The sequence below is a fragment of the Drosophila miranda genome, chromosome 2, assembly GCF_003369915.1.
Source record: "Drosophila miranda strain MSH22 chromosome 2, D.miranda_PacBio2.1, whole genome shotgun sequence".
NCBI classification, from domain to species: Eukaryota; Metazoa; Arthropoda; class Insecta; order Diptera; family Drosophilidae; genus Drosophila; species Drosophila miranda.
The window spans coordinates 12,305,388-12,325,040 of NC_046675.1; the positions used below are offsets into that span (position 1 = coordinate 12,305,388).

The following is a 19,653-nucleotide window of genomic DNA, read 5'->3' on the forward strand; positions in this document are numbered from 1 at the left end:
AATAAAATTAAAAGAAGCATAATTTCTTAAAATAGTTTGAACATTTCTATCGGCATGAAAAAATCATCCAAGTAGGCTTTTTCACGGGGCACAAAAAATCATTTCAACATAAATATTAGTTTACGAACAAATTTTTAAAATTTTTGTGGCATTGAGAAAGCCTTTAGAAGACCCTTCAATGTAATATGACGAGTATCCTACTCATCAGAGGAGAATTCCTCGTCCTCGACGGAGGACAGGGGGCCCTCCCATGCTGATGTGCCCTTGGAACGTAGTGATGTGGCAGCGAATGAGTCTTTGATGCTGCTTGCCAAAGTGGTGGTTGATGTGTTCTTCGACAATAGCGAAATCTGGGAAGATTTGGTGCTATGGAGATCTAGTTCTGCGAGCGACAGATCTCCGACGCCATGCTCCGGTTCATCCACACAGCGAATGCAGTCGTCGATATTGGTTTTCTTATTTTGCAGCAAAAACATGTAGGTTATAAACTCATCCCACGACACAAAGGACATATTCGGTATGGTCGCGCATACAGGGCGATGGTACTCGCAGCGCGTATCGATCATCCAACGGCGAGGGCGAAGAAGCTGCATTCGGGTCATTGCAAGCCTGTCGCTCAAACAGTCCGGTTCCATTAAAGTTTTTGTCAAAACGCTGCTGTAGAACATGGCATCCGCTAGGATCTTCTTGAAGTCGGGTAGCTTTATAAACACATCCAGTACATCTCCGAACGGACCGATCAGCGTGCGATCTGTCAACATGAACTTCTTTAGCATGAGTATGGGCATGAACCCATAGCGGACGCTCTTGAGGACTTTGCCAACGCTGCCACGATGCTTGGGCCACTTGTATTTCAGCCAGCACAAACCAGCATAAAAGACCTAATTGGATATACAAATCAGAACAGATTCAGATTCTGAGCTGAGGGACTCACTTCCATTTCGGAGTTGACTGCCAAGCGATCCGACTTCAGGAAAAGCGACACTTGAATCTCACTGAGCCCCAGGAACTGAGGAGAGGAAAATATGACCACCGTCGACTTGGTAATGCGATTGACCAACAATCCATGCAACTCCTCGATCTCATGCATCTTGCGCGACTTGCAGAGCATCTCGAATGCATCGTATTCAATCAGATTCTTTTTCTTCAGTAGCTTCCACATCTGTTCGAGCAATTCGGGAATGGCCAGGAATCGGGCAGCTCTAAAAACTGAAAGGTCAAAGCTTTGCAAGACACTGGACTCCCCATGCATCCAGCGGTATATTTTGTCGAAGGCACGAGATGCCAGCTCTGGGGTCTCGAAGTACAGGCATCCCTTTTGCATTTTCTCTATCAAACGTTTCGAAAAAAGCGAAAGAACCACGTCGTGGCACAGGAAGCGCACCCCGTCCACGTTCACAATGGTAGAACGACTGCTTTCTATGTGATTCATAGCCACCTCCATCAAGCGATCTTTGTTCTTTAGTCGAATAAATTTTTTACAAATTTGTTCATTCGACTTTTCCACCTCGGCGGTGTGTTTTTTGAATGCTTCCAACTGCTCTGTGATTCTGGTATTGCCAGGGTCAGGGCTGTGAGGAAAAAGCACGATTTAAAACGAGTACTGGTCAAAAGTTTTGCACTTACGCGGTAACTCTGTGTGGTTTAACTTCCCAGTCCTTTACATGCTTTTTCTGTGACATGTTTTCTTTGTATTCTTTAAGAATGATCCCGGCTTTTGTAAAATAGAGCAGCAAGACGTATGCTATATGTTTAATTTCTGATGAAAATGATTTGAATGTTTTATTGAACAAAAATTTCATGGGTAAAACGTCATAGAGATGGGAGATCAGCGACTACAAAACATCGATGTGTCCCATCGCAACGACATCGATATACCATATTATACGGTCACACTGGTTGTTTAAATTTTTCGATATCATCTCAAAAATCAGTGTGACCGTTTCCCGTACTCGTTTTTGTTGTTTGATGGCTGCAGTTTTTAGATTTAATGGTAAATTTATAATAATTTAACCTGATAAATGCGTGATACTTAGGTGTGTAGACGACTACACAGTCGGCCGATAATAGAATGTCAATTAAGTGTAGCGTAAGTGGTGGGTCCCAGCGAGACACATCCTATCCGCGTCCGGAGAAATTCTGGTGTTTTCTCGACTATTAACTAATGCGTCATCGTAGCAACAACAGAAAAATGTGCAATATTGTTGTTAAACTATGTGTTTAAACGGCAGACGCTCACGAGATCAGAAGTTTTTCGTGTTTCGGGTTGCTTGTTTGATTAGAAAGTCGGCTTTGCCTCTGCCGATGAAAGAGCGCGGGGAGCGAGGGGCGCACGCAACAGTGGAAGATTTCACGTCAAGGCGAACGACACCGCCCCGCACCACACCCCTGGTCCCAGTCCATGGCAAGCAGCAGCTGTTGTACGAGAGACTGACTGCTGCTCTCTCTTGTGGCTTGCTTTGTTTTGATGCCAAGCATTTTCAATGAAAAATCCTCGACTTGCATCATTCACTATTTCACCATACACATATTTTGCCCTCCTTCCATTGCAGCCGCTTTGAATCATGGATTTCACCAGAGTGCTGGCCAAGAGCGAGGCGCATCAGCGCACCATTGTGCATCTCGACATGGACTATTTCTACGCCCAGGTGGAGGAGATACGGGACCCCACGTTGCGCACGAAAGCCTTGGGCATCCAGCAGAAGAATATATTGGTCACCTGCAATTATGTGGCGCGAGCTCGAGGCGTGAACAAGCTCATGCTCATCACAGAGGCTCTGCGCCTGTGCCCGGATCTGGTCTTGGTCAATGGCGAGGACCTGGTGCCATACCGTCTAATGTCGCAGAAAATCTTCGATTTGCTTCTCAACTACACACCCATGGTGGAAAAGCTCGGATTCGATGAGAACTTCATGGATGTGTCGGCCCTGGTGGACCTTCGGCAAGCCCATGCAGCCGAGGCGCAACAAAAGCCGCCAGTTGGACACACTTATCCGGACGATGGCACCCCGTTGACTACCTGCTCCTGTGGCTGTGCCCAGCGCCTGGCGATTGGCACCCGCATTGCTCAGGAAATACGGGAGGAGCTGAAGCTGCGGCTGGGAATAACCTGTTGCGCCGGAATCGCCTACAACAAGCTATTGGCCAAACTGGTGGGAAGCAGCCACAAGCCCAACCAGCAGACTGTCCTGGTCTCAACATATGCGGAGCAGTTCATGCGGGAGCTGTACGATATAAAGCGCGTGACGGGTATCGGCCAGAAAACGCAATGCCTCCTCTTGGAGGCCGGTATGTCTACGGTGGAGCAGCTGCAACAATGTGACATGGTCGTTATGCGAAAGAAGTTCGGCTTCGAGACAGCCACCAAGCTGAGGGACTTGGCATTTGGTCGCGACTCGAGCACGGTCCGTCCCACCGGCAAGCCGAAGACCATAGGCATGGAGGACGCCTGCAAGCCCATATCAGTGTGCACAGATGTGGAGGAGCGGTTTCGCATGCTGCTCATAAGGCTCATCGAGCAGGTACGTTGATAAAATATACATTTAAGAGAAACATGTACTGATTGTCTCTATTGCCATTTGCACAGGTTGCAGAAGATGGACGTATCCCCGTTGCCATCAAAGTTGTGCTGAGGAAATTTGACCCGCAGAAGAAAAGCAGTCACCGCGAGACCAAGCAGGCAAGCATCTTGCCCTCCCTATTTAAGACCTCTATGTGTGCGGGCGAGATGGGTGTCAGCAAAGTGCAGTTGGCGGATGGGGCTCAGGATAAGCTCCTCAAGATCGTAATGCGGCTGTTCGAACGCATCGTGGACCTAAGCAAGCCGTTCAATATCACCTTAATTGGATTGGCCTTCTCCAAGTTCCAAGAGCGAAAGGTTGGCTCCTCGTCCATAGCCAATTTTCTCATCAAGAAGGCAGATCTGGAGGTGCAGTCAATAACTTCATTGACCAACACGAGTCTCACAAGTCCAACGGCAGAGAGTCCGACCTCCGATGAGTCGGCATTCCGCTCCTCGCCGACCACCTTCAAGCCGAGTGATCAATTCTATAGGCGACGTGCCACCACAGCCTCGCCAATCCCCATGCTGCTGGACAACGGCTCCGAGTCGGCGGCCACCAATTCGGACGTTAGTGATTTCTCCGAAACCGAAATAGAGCCATCGCCAAAGAAGAGCCGCCTCGGTCGCATGCTGGTCTCGAAGCGCAGTCGTTTGGCGGTGGACGTGATGGACACCGCTGCCGATGTGGCGTCGCCGAGCAAACTCCGTGTCTGTGATCTACGTCTCAACTCTCGCGACAGCGAAAAGGATTATCCCATGAGTCCCATTGCCAGCACCACCACCCCATCCACGTCGGCAGGCGGGTGCTCTGTAGGTGCTCCGCGATTCCGGACAATCCAGCCGCCCAACACGCTACTAAATCGGATCGATGGCAGTCTTCGCTTCATGCCTACGCGCACTGCCCGTCGGATTAGCTCGAACGCTAGCTCGACAGCCTCGTCGCCACTGCCCTCGCCCATGGATGATTCCATGAGCGCTCCCTGCACGCCGACCACAGCACCCGATGCGCCCAACAATAATAGCTGCACAGCAAGTGAGACCAGCTCCACAGACGGCGTCCACGCCAATGATGTTCTAACGGAGATCGCCTGCCCAGCTGGAGTCGATGCTGAAGTTTTCAAGGAACTTCCTGTGGAACTGCAAAACGAGCTGATTGCGTCCTGGCGCAGTTCTCTGGTGGCAGCGGTGGAGCACACAGCGGCGGCTAGCACAACAGCGAATAGTCCGGCCACAGCCAGAGCGGGTGGAGGTGGCGGTGCACCAGCTACGGCCAGCGCTGGTGCCGGGAGTCGACCCGAGAAGAACACGCTGTATCGCTATTTTTTGAGGAATAAGTAATGCAGTGCATCGGCATCACATCGTTTCTAGTTTAAGAAAGCCTCTCTAAATATCAGTTTAAATATATTTTATTTTTGTAGGTATACGGTTACATATTGTTATTTGATGGGGTGCTAAATTGGACGAGCTTATGCTAGGATATATCATCATCCTCATTCAGTAAGATACAAATATGAATACTCAGCGTAACAAACTTGTTGCTCGAGACTTACACTAACGATTTGGCGGACTCTACATTAAAAAAACATAAGCACGGACAGAAAATCCGCAAAAAAAAACATGTATCCTAGTATGGGCAGTCCGTTGGCAGCTGAGAGCTTTGCGATTATACATAGAAATTCATTGTTGCACATTTGCAATACATTTATTTCATTATTTTCAATTTCATTATCTTTATACAATGTTTAATTGGTTGGGTGTGGCCTACTTACGCATAGATAATACAAAAGATCTGAACCTTGATCGGGCGCTTACACTAGAGACGACACCATCTCTCACACGAAGTAACAAACTTTTAGCTTATTGGAGGGGGGGGGGGGGGGGGGGGGGGGGGGGGGACACACACACAAAAGTGTCCTGAAGTGTCTGAGCCTGACTTGATACAAGTGAGATATATTTTGTTGTATTTTTTAGTTTCACCTCGAAATGATGGCAACACAAGTTGGAACAGTCGAAAATTGTTGTCTTTTTTATAATTACTTCAAAATAAAAGTTAAGTCCCTAAGTCAGCAAATGTGTTAAGCGTTTTACTTACCATTCGATTCTAGGGCGGGGGCGGTGACGGTGGCGGTTCAAAAGGGGCTTTCAATGGCTCAGCCAGCCGCATTTGATAAAGAACTTGCGCACCGATATTTCCATGGGGCTGCCCAACGATGGCGCTCCACTCAGACAGACGGTTTTCAGGGAGAGGTAGGTGGTGGGTGTTATATTTAGTTTCTTGCACAAATCCTGCTCGTTGTGGGTTAGCAGATTGCTGCCCAGCGGCTGGGGCAGGTGTTTAAGCTCTTCCAGTTGTGAACGTAACTTAAAGCTCATGCTGGGCACCGCCTGCTCCTCGGATGTACTATGGCTTCCGCTGCTGCCGACGACCTCGTTTGGATGCAGTAGCTGGTTGTTTTTTGACAGTGGTGGATGCTGCTGCTGCTGCTGAAGTTGTGGGCTTCCCTTCGCTGATGTCGTTGGCAGATTCGCCTGCGCTGCCATCGTCGTAGCCGTGGAAATCGCTCCCGTCGTCGCTGTTATGCCCGATTCCAATGATGTCCCCGTCCCCGTCACCGTCCCCATCCCCGCCCCTGTTGTTGTTGTCGGCAGCGTCGTAGCTGCCGACGATACCCGACAGTTATCCAAGTAGTTTCTGCTGTGCGATAATCCGTCGGAGCAGGTCGGGTCGACGGTGTGGTGCGTGTTTCTTGGTGCGATTGAACTTGAGCTTGCCTCGGCGCCGCTTGACATTTCGCTAATAAGGTGGGGAGGAGCATGCACAGCGTTATAGAAAGTGAAATTCCAATTTTCAATCTTAGCCAAATACTTACGCCTTTCTGAGATTCGGTTGTGGGGAGAGCAAGGAAGAGCTTGGCGGCCGAAGATTTCCATTGGAGGGCTGCGTGAGGTCCTGTGGTTAAACATTGTCTTATACAACCATTCAAACGCTCGCTGTTTGGTGCGTTGATAATACAGAGGAGCTGAATATCGTGAGAACAAGACGGGAAAGCGATTGTAAGTTTGGTACAAGAATGAACAAAGTAGCACACACGATATTCAACTCGTCATGCATTTTCATTGGACGAGCGCACACAACCAGGGAATTAAATTGTAGCAATAGCAGCCTGCATTCAATATCTACTAAGACTATATACATAAATGTGGCTGCAACTGATTGCAATTGCATTCCCTGCCGAGTTGTATGCCCGTTTAGCGAGCTCGTACTTACAGTCTTGCCATGACCATAGGGTCCTGTGGATCGGTGCGATGCCATTGCCGCGTGCTGCTCGAAGTGAACACATTCTTCGATTTTGGTCAGACCGTTGTAGCGATAGCGATACAGCTCCGACTGCCGGATCCGCAGCTCCTTCTCGCGCTCCAGGGAGGCCAGCAGACGCTCGTACTCGTTGCAAGTGTAGAACTGGGCGTAGACGCGAAACCGATCCCGAAACTCCTTCTGCTCCTTGGTGAGGCCTTGGTGCAAGGCATAGTTGCGGTTGCGGAAGAAATTTGAGACCAGCTGGTAGTCGCGCACCATTCGCTTGCGGCGGGCCCGTTCGCGGAGGCGTCGCGTGTAAATGTCTACGTGAGCCAGCTTCAGCATAACGTCCACCTCCGTGTCCTCTGAACTGAGCGTAATGTTCGAGATCAGCTGCTCGGCTGTGGGATCGTACTCGCGCTCAAAGCTGTCCCTGTTGGGCATGTAGCCCAGCTGCGCCGCCTCGTCGGCGTTGATCTCCAGAGGTGGCAGATTGGCCATGGCATTGGCGCCCAGCGAACCACCATCATCATCACCAGTGTGGTCGATGAGACGCGGTCGCTGCGACTGGGCCGGCGTCCAGGTGGCACGGCCAATTGTGCCATTGACGAATTTATTCACATACTCCTCTTTGGCGTCTTCCGCCGACTTGGTCTCAATGTGTTTGCTGATGTCCTCCCAGTTGCCGAAGCCGTACTGCTCGATGGCGTCCAGCAGACGAATCTCCTCGCGGGCTGTCCACGCTCCCTTGCCACGGAACACACTTAGTATGGAGGTGCCCGTGTCCATGAACTGGTAGGCATGATTGTTCTGATGGGCTCCGATCTCTGCCCCGGACGCGAAGCACTACAACAAAATTTAAACGTAAATACCTGCTGCGCACTCAGTAAACAGCTGTTCCCAAACAACATTGTGAAATCGCCGGCTATATACATATATATTATATGCATATGTATGAATGAATGTCCAGTGAACTTTAGCATGAGTCAGTGCTAACAGTTCCAGAGCGTTGCTAACAGGGGCATCTCTATAGTACGTGTACTGAACTGTACACTGTATGTATGCATGTATGTACATATGTGTGCTATGTTACTTACTTGCAGGCATAAATCGAAGTTTTCACACTCTGCACAATGCACCCGAATGCCCTGGATGTCGTCCTGGCAGTTGGTGCAGTTATATTTAGTAAACAGGTCCGCAATCGTGGTCATTATGGCCTTAAAGTGGACTTTTCCACATAAATGTTTGTGCGAAAAAACTAGACAGCCGCCATCTTGACAGTGTTAAATTTCTTGGTTAGTTTGACTTACATGGCAACTACACGTACACGGTAACTACACGCTTGCTACATGATGGGAGAAAAAAGAGGGTATGGAACACAAGCAAAACGGCCAAGAAAACTCAACGCAAGGAAAAAGGCACCAAAAAGTTGATTTTGTTTTCAAGATTACGCTCACACGCGAGGTGAGGCTCGTACGAATCTTGCAATTCGCCTTGTCTGTTTTTGCCCGTTTTCCATACCCATTTCTATTTGACATTCAAAATTGCGACTCATTTGTTCGTTGCGGAATAGAGCAGCAGTGTGACCGTCTGACACTCAGAAATATACCGACTCATTTTCAAAATACACCGAATTGAAACGGTTTCATCCTATCTATGAGATAAAGATCATGTTCATGGCACATTTTTTGATTCTTGTGTCCCGCTTTCTTATCCGATTAGATCTGGAAAACCCCCTTGTGCAATTGCCGAGCTCTATGCCAAATCTTAGACTTGTTACGCCGGTGTTTTGCAGGCTGTGTACTGGTACTGTTCCATGTTAAGCCCAGCTTAAACTATTCAACTATCCATTGATTCTTCATGCTTCCCCCCGATCTGGAAAAAATCGTTTAGAATTCCTCTCCATAAGAAAGGTAATAAGTCTGCTGCAAAGAACTATAGAGGTATATATATCTAAGCTATCCGATATTCCTAAAATGTTTGGGAAGACTTTAACTCCGCACCTGCATCTCTCCAAATCACTTATATTTCCAACTCAGCATGGATTTATAAGGTGGAGATTAACAAACACCAATTTATTGGAGTTAACCTCCTTCATTATCAAGGGCTTTTAAGGCAATCTATATGGATGGATCTAGATGGATTTCTGGCTACGTTTTGTTCCAGGTCTCAAAGAGTACTCTTCAAAAGCTCCCTCTCCTCACCAGTGAAGGTTAATTCTGGAGTACGACATGGCAGCAATCTATGCCCCTTGCTTTTTACAATCTTTACTTATTTTATGATTATGATTATAATACCCTCTATGGTCTTATCGTTCTCTGTCCATTATCAGAAATCATATCCCTTGGTTTTGATTCGGTTTAATATTACTAGGTAGGTAGGACAGTCAGCTCTGAAGACATATATTTATCCCACTGATGATTCAATTTCCTACAAGATTGGCTAATTTTAATTTCCTTCCTTCCTTTAATTTGATTGTGTCTAAAATAAGGTTTGAACATAAAAAGTACGAACATAAAACGTAAGTGAGTATGGAATGTAACGTTATTTATTACATGTTGCTGGTATTTGAAAACTTGTTTCTTGTCAACTGGTTTATGGACATTTGTATATCCTATTTCGTTAATTTAATAGTAAAATACTATTTTCCAATAAACCATTTTCTGCATTCATTGTAGCCTGGGATGACAAACACTTCCTCAATTCTATAATATCCATAGTTGCAAGATCTGTGGATAACATTTTGCAACTCCCTAGATGCTTCGATGGGGGAACTGTTATTTGAATTAAAAAACGTTTCGTTTACAGCATCGAGTATGTATGCTTTAAATATTGATAGTTGTTTATTTATTAATTTCAAAAGTTTAATTCGAGTGTTTTGCCTTTTCTTTAAGTTGATTTTTTACGCTAATATCACAAAAATAATATATAAAATTAAAAATATATATGAGAAATCGTTAATATCATATTAAACCGAAACCAGTGATATAATAAATACATTTGCGATTTATGTATGTAAATATAGACATAAATATGTTAAAAACCGATGGTGTAGGACTTATAGATAAAATAAGGTTCAAAACGCTAAAGGTGCTTCAAATGCAAATTGTTGTATAAAAATAAAACGGTGGTCAAGGATCATAGAACTTAGACTAAAATTTTTTGTGTCAAACAAAACATTGAAAACTGACAAAATCTTTTGAACAATATCTTGATGCTTACATCTAACATGAAATGAATTTGGCGCGGGATTAGTACAAGCCTGGACACAATTACCGAGATATTGTAGTGAGGGTTACAATGTTCGGGGAAAGGGTTTGGGAGAGGCTAAAGGCTACGCTATATAAATAGTTGATTAATCGATTATTTTATAATTATGTATTGTATGCTTGAATATGCTTCGGTTATGGTTAAATATTGCTGTCTTGTTCCGAGCAGTAGCCGATTTCTTATATGGGAGGAGAGAGGACTGGACTAGTTTGTGGCTTTGGTATGTTGCTAATGTTGCTAGTTTGCTTAGACCAAGGGAAAAACAAAACAAGTTACACAATAAAAAACAATAAACAAATCTTAAAAAGATATGGCAAGGTTTTTGTGCAGCTGCGTTTTTGAAACACGCACACGGCCAACAAAACTCAATTCTTCAATTTGAGTACCTAAAAATCTCTAAATAAGTCTATTTGAGCTCCAAATTCGGGTTGGGTGTCGCACCTGCTACATAGTGTGTGTGTGTGTGTGTGTGTTGGGTAGGACAATACTGTTTAAGAACATTCAGGGTTCGAGATTCGCTAACGGGCGGTAGACTGCACCTCACAATTTTCACAGATAAGTTTTCAATTCGAATTTGCTTGCATAAGGAACTAAGGAGCACAACCCTTCACATCGCAGGCGCGACACTAGTCGTCATAAGCGATCGCGTACGCGATCACAGCGACCGGCAACTGGCCTTCTTTCTGGGCCGCCTGCTCGTCAGCTCTCGCTGGCCAGTAATGAAACTCATAAGCAAGCGACCACGGCCGGGCTCTGAAAATATACATAGGGGAGTCCTAAAGCATAACTATTAACTAATTTGGTATGTAAAGTCTTTCTGTCTTTGTCTACAACTTGATGAAGAGGATGGATGTTATTCTGTGGCGGCCACTGGCCGAAGCCAACTAGCAACAATAACATCAAAATACCAGCCGATAACTCAAACTCAGTGCTCACGTACTCACATAGATGTGGGTACCGGGACAGGGACCGGGACTCGGTGGCTTTACGTTTGCTCGGTTGTTCGTCTTTATCATATTCTCGATCCTTCTCTTGTTGTGCTGCGAGGGATAAGGAAGCGTCTAAACGTTGGCTAAGTTGGGCAAGTGATGCTGGGGTAGAGGCCTGGACTAATCGGCCGAGCTTGGCATTGGCATTGGCATTAGCATGTGTATAGGAATGGGCGTTTATTCGGGTCATTCCAATATGCAGCTGTGTGCATAAACTGTGCTCGAAATCGGAATCGGTGTCGCTGTTTTGTTTAAAGATCAGTGTCGTGGGTGCGGATAAATTACTTGGATGTGGATTAATTTGCTTCTTGATAAAATACTTGAAGAGAGTTTTGTTCATCTTTAGTTACGGTTGAATCTGCTTCTTGGGTTTTTTTAACTCAGCATCTTCGTCACGCTTGATCTCGGTGTAGCGTTCGCCCTTCAACGAGACAATCTTGTTGTCCCGATAGCGAACTAACTTTCGCGGCTCCATCTTGGGCACCACCGGCTTGTATTCGCGCTGAGTGGCGTTCTTGTCCACGTACGAGTACCTGAACGAGCACACGTATAAATTGGCTCAGATTTACCCACCGAATTGTACTCACCTGGCGATGATGCGATTCTTCAGCTCATTATCATCGACGACAACGTTCTTCTTGATGATCATACTGTGCGACTTATCGGTCAGGCTCTGATTGGTCTCCTGGCGATGCAATAGAATCTGAGTGGCACTGTCTATATCGCCCTTGGAAATGGCAATGCAATGCTTGATCTAAATACAAATACGGGTTGTTATGGCCTCACTTCGCCTCAGTATTAACAACCCAAAACTGACCTCAACATAGGCTGCGTCGGGAAACATTTCCTGCAGAGCCTCGGCCTCATCAAAAAAGTAGTCGCAATTGGAGCTGGAGCTATCAGTGGAGCCTCCATCGCTGGTCTCGGACAAGTGCTGAGAACGCTTGCCGTGGCTGCCGCCGCTGCTGCTGTTGTTGGACGAGAGCTCGTCCTTCTCCGAAATGGATGAGTTGCGAGCCCGCAGCCTGGACTCCGGTATAATATTCGATAGGCTCAATAAGCTGCAGAATAGTCACATAATAAAATCCACACAGGCTAACAGTCGGAGGGGGGAGAACTCACTTGAGCGACAAGTCGACCGCGTCATGGTTGCCTTGGTTTTTCTCCATCTCTGTCAACTCGTTGGCCAGCTTATAGATCCAATCGCATATGACGCCTTGGTCGATGGTCGGGAACTCCTCGAAATAGGCACCCATCATCTCCACAAAGCCCTCCACATCGAAGCAGGGATCCTGCGAGGCCTCCTCCAATATGGAGATTATATAGGAGAGCACGATCTCATCCACAACTCGGAAATCGGCACCAGGTATATGGCCACTGATGAACTCCACCAGGCTGTGCTTCACCATCTCGTGCTGCTTCTCCAGATTGGTCATGGTTTTGCGTTTCTAGAAAAATCTGTGTATCGGCGATTTGTTCGTTTCGGTTGTCTGTCGGGGTGTCCGCAGGAACGAAAGGCTTCCCCCTCACTTTTCCTTAGTATACCTTAATAATGCTTGCGCGAAACTTCCAAACTCAATACAACTAGAGTCCCTCAATCTTTACAGACTGTCGACTTGGGCTCGGAACACGAAATTTCACCACAGCTCTGAACGAAAATTCGATTTAAATAAATGGTTTCTTTGCTGCGCCTTCTTCTTACCAATCAATAATAGCTGGAAATCAGTGTGACCCTAGGGTGTGCGGATTAGTAGCAGTGTGACTGATCCTCAGGAATATACCATCTCATTTTTAAAATATACCGTAAGTATATATCAAGTTCCATCATACATATTCCTCGTTTTTGATATTCCGAATATTACTAGCTAGATAGAACGCTCAACCCTGCTCACATCATTTTATCCGATTAATGAACCAATTTTCTACTTGACTGGCTTGTTTAAAATATTCTTTTTTATTAGATTGTGCCTAGAAAAAAGGTTTTAGCAAAAAGGTCAAGCAAATAAACCGTAAGTCACTACTCGTCCCTATAGCTCAATTTGTATATTCCGTTGAATAATGCTGGCTAACTAAGACTCTCAGCTCTGCCCACATAATTTTTTGCCATTGACGAATACATTTTATTCAGTGATAACCACTTTTAAGTAATCCTTTCATTTTATTTTGACAAAAACAAGGCTTAAACAAAAAATTTGAACAAAAAACCAGTCGCAATGTTGTCACTTCAATGTTGCTGGTACTTGCAGACTTGTTGCTTATCAATCGGAGTACCTGCAAAGGTATAAGCTATTTCGTTAATATAAAATATATGTCTTAGACGATACTCACTCTTGGTCTCCATAAGAGACCAAAATAACGTTGTGATAGCTTTAAAACAGAATCTGACTAGTTTCTGCATATAATGGAGCCTAAGATGACAAAAATTTCCTTAATTCTATAATATCCTTTTCCTTAGGGTATGCAGAATTTTGCCCATGTTGCAGGACATGTAGCTCGTTTTCTCGGCACAAAAGTCTGGCCCATACAAATTGATTGCTGCAGCATCAAGTTTTAAAATGCATTTTTATCGTTTTGTAGAATATTTTTGATGGTTTTTATTGGCCGAAAGCAAAAACATTTCAGTTGACCTGTGGAAAAGGGCACCCAAACCACATAAAAATAGGTCTACTGCCAATAACTGCGTCATTTTCACCCTTAGCGACTGTCCGAATGTCTCCAGCTTTCGGCTTTTAAAGGGACCCAGCCTGAATTATATACCATCCAAGGTCCAATTTTCGCCGAACAACATTCTGAATCTGCTTCAGCTCCTGAATATCAACATCACGTACATTTCCAGTTAGGTTGACCTTTTCAATAGTTGGGAAATGCAGCTGCAATCATCACCATACGTCGTTATAATCGAGTTGTTGTTTAAAATAACCAACAACTATGGTTCAAAATACCCTTTTCTGGTATAAACTCTAAAAATGAGTCTCCATTGGATCTTTTATCCTGTCTCGTCCATGATCATACAATACTTTGCATAAGATAGAATTAATTCTGCTACTTAAAGATTTCTTTTATTGACCTTGTGCCAACAAATATAACATTGTTTTTTTTTACATTTTTGTAGCATTTTCTTGCTAGTTCCACAAAAGTTTTAAAATACCATAACACTTCGAAAACTGAGCTAGTGTTTTCCAAACACGCTCGGCTCCCCTGAGCCCGCACCCGTCGGTCCGGATCCGGCCACCGCAGCAGAGATTTCCTCAAGAAGTTCATTCGATGAGTGATGACGATTTTGAATGGGAGTCGGATATAAAACATTTTCGTTGTTGTTATTGGCTCGGTTGCGGGAGCTGACACTGTCGCTAGACTCCGGTTCGGGTCGATTCGCATTGAAGTCCACCACGGAGCCATAGACCCGACTCAGTAGCGATCGCTGCAGCTGCGCCAGGCAGCTGAAAATATTCCCAAAACTTTAGCAGAAGCTCTGTACTAACGAAGAGGAATACTCACCGCTCCAGCCTGCGTTCACTGCTCCAGTCCTGAACGTCATACAGATCTGAGAAACCCAAATCGCTGGCTCGATTGAAATGTCCATGGCTCAGAAGAGACGGTGGAGTAAGTGCTCGCTTGCCATTGGTCCAGCCGCGGGAGTACTGAAACGTCTGACCCATGCAGGCCATGGACAATGTGAAGAGGAACAGAGGCAGTAGCAGGAGACGCATCATGTTTCTGGAAAATACATATATTTTTGATATTAAACCATTTTTTTCAATGGTAAGTTTGCTATTCTTACCGTTTCAAACTACACACGACGAGGCCTGAGCAACGTCTGAGCTTCTGAGGGTCCTGCCAGGGCTTTTATATTGATGCCATCAAAGAGCAGAGCAGATTACTTCCAAGGATGTGCTGGTAATTTGTGCTCCGCTGCCTTCCCGCCATACACCCGCTCTCACTTATGCAGATTAACTGGGATTATTAGCACCCAATTGTTTTAAGGCTGTGGTTAACACCCACATAAAGTGGGGGCCCCCAACCCACAACCCACGCCCAGTACGCTCCAGCTGGCTGCTCAAACTGAATGCATTTGCTGATTGAAAAACTACCACTTGTTGAAAGGCTCTCACACACACGCCTCTGCCGTGCCAGAAGATAAACTAAAATTGCTCCCCCGAAAAGCAATTTGTGGCCACTGCCGGAGGGGGCTGGATTGAAGCAGGCTCGGGAAGACCTTTGGCTGCTCTGTTATCAGGGAATTTGATTTGCGGGGATTTACCAAAATAAACATCTTTATAAATATACAAAAATAGAAAAAATATACACATGCAACACGGATGGGTTTTAATTGATTCAAAGACTAGTTATCTCGCTGTCGGGAGCGTGGCTACCATTTGCACCATTTCTCTCCAGCTCCACGGCGTTCTTTGCCTGGTCGGCCTTTCGACGTCGCAGAATGAAGTAGCACAAGCTAAGAGAATAAATAAATGTATATTTATCCATATTTAAGGTTGAGCTCAGAAAAAAAATATATGTATGTACATACACAAAGACCAATACATTTGGGATGTAGAAGATTTCGCCAAATAGAAAAATTGCCCCTGGGAAGGAGTCGACGGTTCTCTTGTAGATCTCGCTAAAGATGGGCGGAAAGATGAACTGGGCGATGGGTTCGCTGATCCCAAAGATGGAATACATTTTACCTAGCCAAAAGAAAGGAATTAATATTCAATTTGGGCAAGACTTTCATCAACTTACTTAGCTCATCGCCATCCACGATGCTGGAACCAATTGTCTTGATGGCAATCACTCGAAGACTGACGAACATGTCCACCACGCCAGCCACGTAGAAGGAGGCAGTAGAACTGGCAAAGGCCTGGAATGCAAGTGGGAATCATAAATAGACAGGATTATCAATATTTTGAGCACAGTAAAAACTCACAAACAACACACGGGAGCACACAATGGAGAGGGCCGAGAGCATACCAATCATTGAGTCCGAAACCTTGAGCAGTTTACTCAGGATTGCTGTGCCAATGAATGTGCCCACCAGGGCAGCACCGCTCGAGAGAGTCAGATATATGCTGAAATCGTTACCGTTCCAGGAGAGTTTTTTCAGGGTGAACCGATACCAGTAGTCGTTCTCGCCCGAGGTGGGTCCCACCGTCAGGAAGTAGGCCCACAGGAGGAGTACGAGCAGCAGGCGTCCATTGTTGGGGCGCTTAATCAACGGAAACTTGAGGCAGTCCACCACCAGCGTGGGATCAAAGAGTTCCTTCAGGAAGGAACGCCGTGGTGGAACCACCTCCACCTTCGGTTCCATCTGCGGTGTTAGCTGGAAGTTGACGTTCTTGTTCACATGATGCTCCTCCAAGTTGGTCGATTCATAGGCCATGTTGTCCGTGCCCTGCTTGGGTGGCAGCGTGGTCGGCAATGGTGGTGGTTCGTTCGGGCTTGATCCGTTGGCGGCCGTTGATTTTGGTGTGGTTTTTATTTCTTTGATAAAGAAGATGATATACAGAATGGCAATTATCTGGAACGCGATGGCCGACGCAAAGGATACTGAAAGCGGGGATAATAGTTAATTAATATTAAAAAATATTGTATCTCCCTTTGGTACTCACGTGTATAGCCAAGGGTCTGAAAGAGTAGCCCACTAATCGGTTGCCCTATGAAGGGTACACCCGTCACAAACATGGCAAAGATGCCGAACCGAAACACACGATCTTCTTCGGGTGTGGCTATGGTGATATAACTGTAGATCGCCATTAAACAGAAGGTAAGTCCACCGAATAGAGCCGGTACAATAGCCTCACAGTATGCTCCAAATTCCATTGGCAGCGAGTCAAAGAATATCGCAGAGATAAACTGGCCTATTGATAAACGAAGGTATATACAAAGCTCTTATTATAGTTTGGATATACTTACATCCAAAGCCTAACGCCTCACCAATGATGGGCAATATCATGCATGGCTTACGCTTGTTGTAACGATCCGCCCAGCCTCCAGCGAAGAGCAGAACAATCAGGGGGAAGATAGCAGCTGGGATAATAAAAATGCTCAAGTTTACATACTAATTTAGACGCTACGATATCTTAATTTAATCATAATAATCAACACCTCTCGTAGTCTGAACTTAATCATGTTTCAAGATAACAACAATCTAAACCTCATTTAAGATGTCAGAGCTAAGAGAGCTATCTTTGGGACTTTGTTTGATCGTGAGATATCGCAACGCATAGCAAGTAATGCTGAGTAATATACTCAAAAATGCTTCCATGTAATTCGCTTGTAGTACATGATATGATCAGAAATATCAATTAGTATTTCAAGACCGTCTCTACTACCTCCCGCTACTGCTGATGCAATGCATTTTATTGGAATTGATGTTTCTTTAATTTAGATACAAAAATGTTAACTCCTCGCAGAAAACCGGAATCCCGAGTTAAGCTCTATGTAAATGACATATTTGGATGTGTCTGTATGGCAATATTTAGAAAATAAAATGTTTGTAGACATCCATGGCAATGGCAGTGAACCCACGAAGTTGTAAAGAACAGGTTTGAAAATCTGTACGATAGTCGCTGGGCTTTAAATTAATCACTCCAATGATATAATGGGGAGAAAACGCATGAGGGAATCAATTAAAGACGGTAATTAGATGTTGGGATAACCGCTAATTTCCGACGATATCCATCAAATTGTAGAAGCGAATCTTCTTTGCACAAAAGAATCGACCTATCCGAGCCCCAGGGGGTAGGTAGGCGAGATTTAATATGCAGAGGCAAAGAATTTCTGGAAACTGGAAACTTGAAATTTCGGCAATGCTAATGACAAACGCCAAAACGTGTATGTATATAATGAACGAATTGTGTTATGAGAAATGTACGGGTTATAAATATACAAATCACACCTATCGGGGCACGTTTGCCCGACACATCGGCGGCTAGGATTTGCGCCTCAAGTTCCGCCTTGCAGACGGTATAGTTGAAGCCTGGTGCACCGATGGCCAGTCCGATCAGATCGGCAGTGGCCCCCGTGGTAGTGTTCTCAAACGTAAAGTCGTCGCACTCGATGCCCAGCTCCGATTTGTCCAGCATGGTATCGCAGACGATCTTGTTGTAGCCGAGATTCACTCGACATGCCTTATCCAGTGGGAAATTCTGCATAGCCACGGAATTGAAGACGGAGGCCATAAAGTAGAAGAAAAAGAACGGCTCGATGACCAGATATTTGCGATACTGCCAAAGCTTCTGGAAGTAGTTGAGCTTGGGCTCCTCCACGGCAGGAGGAGACGCCTCCGCCGAGTCCCCGGATGACCTTTGTTTTGCCATTTTAAAGCGTGCCGAATAATGAATTCCCAATTCGAGTTATATTCGTTGGCGTATTCTTAGCACATTTCTGCGATTTAATCAACACGTCGCGCCAAGTTCTAAACACAAACTAAACTTAACGACGGGTCCGGACCGGACCAGGTCCGAGCAGCAGCAGCAGCAGCAGCCGCTTGATACGCACAAGAAACTTGTTCAATCATTTCTTCTTTTGGGTTTTGTGTTTGTCAGCTTCGATTAGAGCAGAACAATGATAAATATGAAGAATTGTCATTTCGAACGAAGCGCTGTGGAATTTGCATGCTCTCCCTCTCTCGCACAACGTTACCTAAAAGAGCAGCAGCAATTAATTTGTTGTTTTTTTTTTTCACTTCTGCTGCTGTTGCTGCTGGCTCTGATATTGTTGTTGCAATGACCAGCAATCAAGTATTGAGCGCCTGCCTGAGAGGTTATTGCGGCGGCCTGGAGAATCTCAATGCCAATGCTGGCGCGCGTCTAGACCGGCACAGCGTCTAATAGAGTTTACAGAATACTACGTACATGTTATAGAAGTGTTATTTATATTTGTAAGTGTTTGCTATCGACTACAATTAGAGGGCGCATCAGCTGTGTCTACTCTGTCCAGCGGTGAGTGCAGTTTTGGTTGGTGCACACGTAGTACAGTCGCATCTCCTCCTCGGCACGTCGGGTCTGGGCCTGGAAGAAGACCGCCTCACGATGCGAGCACTTCGGGCAGGCATGGTCTTCGGTGCGCGGCAGAGTGGGATCTGAGATGACGTCGGGCACGATGTGGGTCAGTTCGTCGATCTCGTGCATAATTTTGTTCACGTATATGCAATTGGAGTCCGCCTCCTGCTTGTAGTCACAATTGCGGCAAGCATACAGCAGGATTTTGTTCTCCTTGTCCTCCTTGGGGTACAGCATGTTGTTGCACTCCTGGCAGAACCGAATGCCCACGAAACCGGGGCCCTCGGTGTGCGACGCGTCGAACGCAGTGGTCATTAGGTCTACGTGAGTGGCACGCTCAGTAATTTGCACTTTTCTATATTATCTTTTAATAATATTTACCTGATTTCATGAAAATGCCGACTAGTGCTGGTACTCGTAAAATGATTATCCGACACAGCCCCGATAGTCGACAGTGCTGCCAGACCAGCGGGTAATGACGTGCAACCCTGATTCTTTGAGCAAAAAGTAAACAGTGCGTCGTTTTCGTCAGAA

General features: G+C 45.6%; 7 protein-coding genes across 11 annotated transcripts; 1 reads left to right on the forward strand and 6 right to left on the reverse strand.

The window, feature by feature from the left end:
* Positions 1–8: 8 nt before the first annotated feature.
* LOC108156204 lies at positions 9–1,811 on the reverse strand. The gene is made up of 3 exons (XM_017287539.2): positions 1,627–1,811; positions 935–1,571; positions 9–881 (listed from the first exon to the last, which is right to left on the reverse strand). Exons 1-3 carry the CDS (start codon positions 1,800–1,802, stop codon positions 198–200), a joined length of 1,497 nt encoding a protein of 498 aa, XP_017143028.1. The 5' UTR covers positions 1,803–1,811; the 3' UTR covers positions 9–197.
* Positions 1,812–1,903: 92 nt separating this feature from the next.
* Positions 1,904–5,287, forward strand: LOC108156203 (DNA polymerase iota). Of its 2 annotated transcripts, none has more exons than XM_017287536.2 (3): positions 1,904–1,993; positions 2,553–3,521; positions 3,587–5,287. In XM_017287536.2, the coding sequence occupies exons 2-3, from the start codon at positions 2,565–2,567 to the stop codon at positions 4,898–4,900; spliced, it is 2,271 nt and encodes a 756-aa protein (XP_017143025.1). In that variant the 5' UTR covers positions 1,904–1,993; positions 2,553–2,564; the 3' UTR covers positions 4,901–5,287. The 2 variants fall into 2 exon arrangements, with proteins under 2 accessions (XP_017143025.1, XP_033244633.1); XM_033388742.1 differs by lacking the exon at positions 1,904–1,993 and adding an exon at positions 2,184–2,391.
* Positions 5,288–5,545: 258 nt separating this feature from the next.
* LOC108156205 (transcriptional adapter 2B) lies at positions 5,546–8,166 on the reverse strand. Of its 3 annotated transcripts, none has more exons than XM_017287541.2 (4): positions 7,958–8,166; positions 6,831–7,706; positions 6,433–6,500; positions 5,546–6,356 (listed from the first exon to the last, which is right to left on the reverse strand). In XM_017287541.2, the coding sequence occupies exons 1-4, from the start codon at positions 8,069–8,071 to the stop codon at positions 5,705–5,707; spliced, it is 1,710 nt and encodes a 569-aa protein (XP_017143030.1). In that variant the 5' UTR covers positions 8,072–8,166; the 3' UTR covers positions 5,546–5,704. The 3 variants fall into 3 exon arrangements, with proteins under 3 accessions (XP_017143030.1, XP_017143029.1, XP_017143031.1); XM_017287540.2 differs by having other exon boundaries at positions 6,433–6,512; positions 7,958–8,165; XM_017287542.2 differs by having other exon boundaries at positions 6,155–6,356; positions 6,433–6,582.
* Positions 8,167–9,848: 1,682 nt separating this feature from the next.
* Positions 9,849–12,864, reverse strand: LOC108156947 (CUE domain-containing protein 2). 2 transcript variants are annotated; one of them, XM_017288711.2, is made up of 5 exons: positions 12,822–12,864; positions 12,242–12,767; positions 11,937–12,180; positions 11,707–11,873; positions 9,849–11,652 (listed from the first exon to the last, which is right to left on the reverse strand). In XM_017288711.2, the coding sequence occupies exons 2-5, from the start codon at positions 12,553–12,555 to the stop codon at positions 11,466–11,468; spliced, it is 912 nt and encodes a 303-aa protein (XP_017144200.1). In that variant the 5' UTR covers positions 12,556–12,767; positions 12,822–12,864; the 3' UTR covers positions 9,849–11,465. The 2 variants fall into 2 exon arrangements, with proteins under 2 accessions (XP_017144200.1, XP_017144201.1); XM_017288712.2 differs by lacking the exon at positions 12,822–12,864 and having other exon boundaries at positions 12,242–12,567; positions 12,665–12,815.
* Positions 12,865–14,156: 1,292 nt separating this feature from the next.
* Positions 14,157–15,277, reverse strand: LOC108156082 (pro-corazonin). The gene is made up of 3 exons (XM_017287370.2): positions 14,901–15,277; positions 14,618–14,836; positions 14,157–14,559 (listed from the first exon to the last, which is right to left on the reverse strand). The coding sequence occupies exons 2-3, from the start codon at positions 14,830–14,832 to the stop codon at positions 14,289–14,291; spliced, it is 486 nt and encodes a 161-aa protein (XP_017142859.1). The 5' UTR covers positions 14,833–14,836; positions 14,901–15,277; the 3' UTR covers positions 14,157–14,288.
* Positions 15,278–15,375: 98 nt separating this feature from the next.
* Positions 15,376–18,963, reverse strand: LOC108156080. Its single transcript, XM_017287368.2, has 7 exons — positions 18,015–18,963; positions 17,030–17,143; positions 16,726–16,974; positions 16,044–16,663; positions 15,860–15,977; positions 15,648–15,804; positions 15,376–15,572 (listed from the first exon to the last, which is right to left on the reverse strand). The coding sequence occupies exons 1-7, from the start codon at positions 18,433–18,435 to the stop codon at positions 15,455–15,457; spliced, it is 1,797 nt and encodes a 598-aa protein (XP_017142857.1). The 5' UTR covers positions 18,436–18,963; the 3' UTR covers positions 15,376–15,454.
* Positions 18,964–18,969: 6 nt separating this feature from the next.
* Positions 18,970–19,608, reverse strand: LOC108156083 (DNA-directed RNA polymerase II subunit RPB9). The gene is made up of 2 exons (XM_017287371.2): positions 19,501–19,608; positions 18,970–19,439 (listed from the first exon to the last, which is right to left on the reverse strand). The coding sequence occupies exons 1-2, from the start codon at positions 19,508–19,510 to the stop codon at positions 19,045–19,047; spliced, it is 405 nt and encodes a 134-aa protein (XP_017142860.1). The 5' UTR covers positions 19,511–19,608; the 3' UTR covers positions 18,970–19,044.
* Between the last annotated feature and the right edge of the window lie 45 nt (positions 19,609–19,653).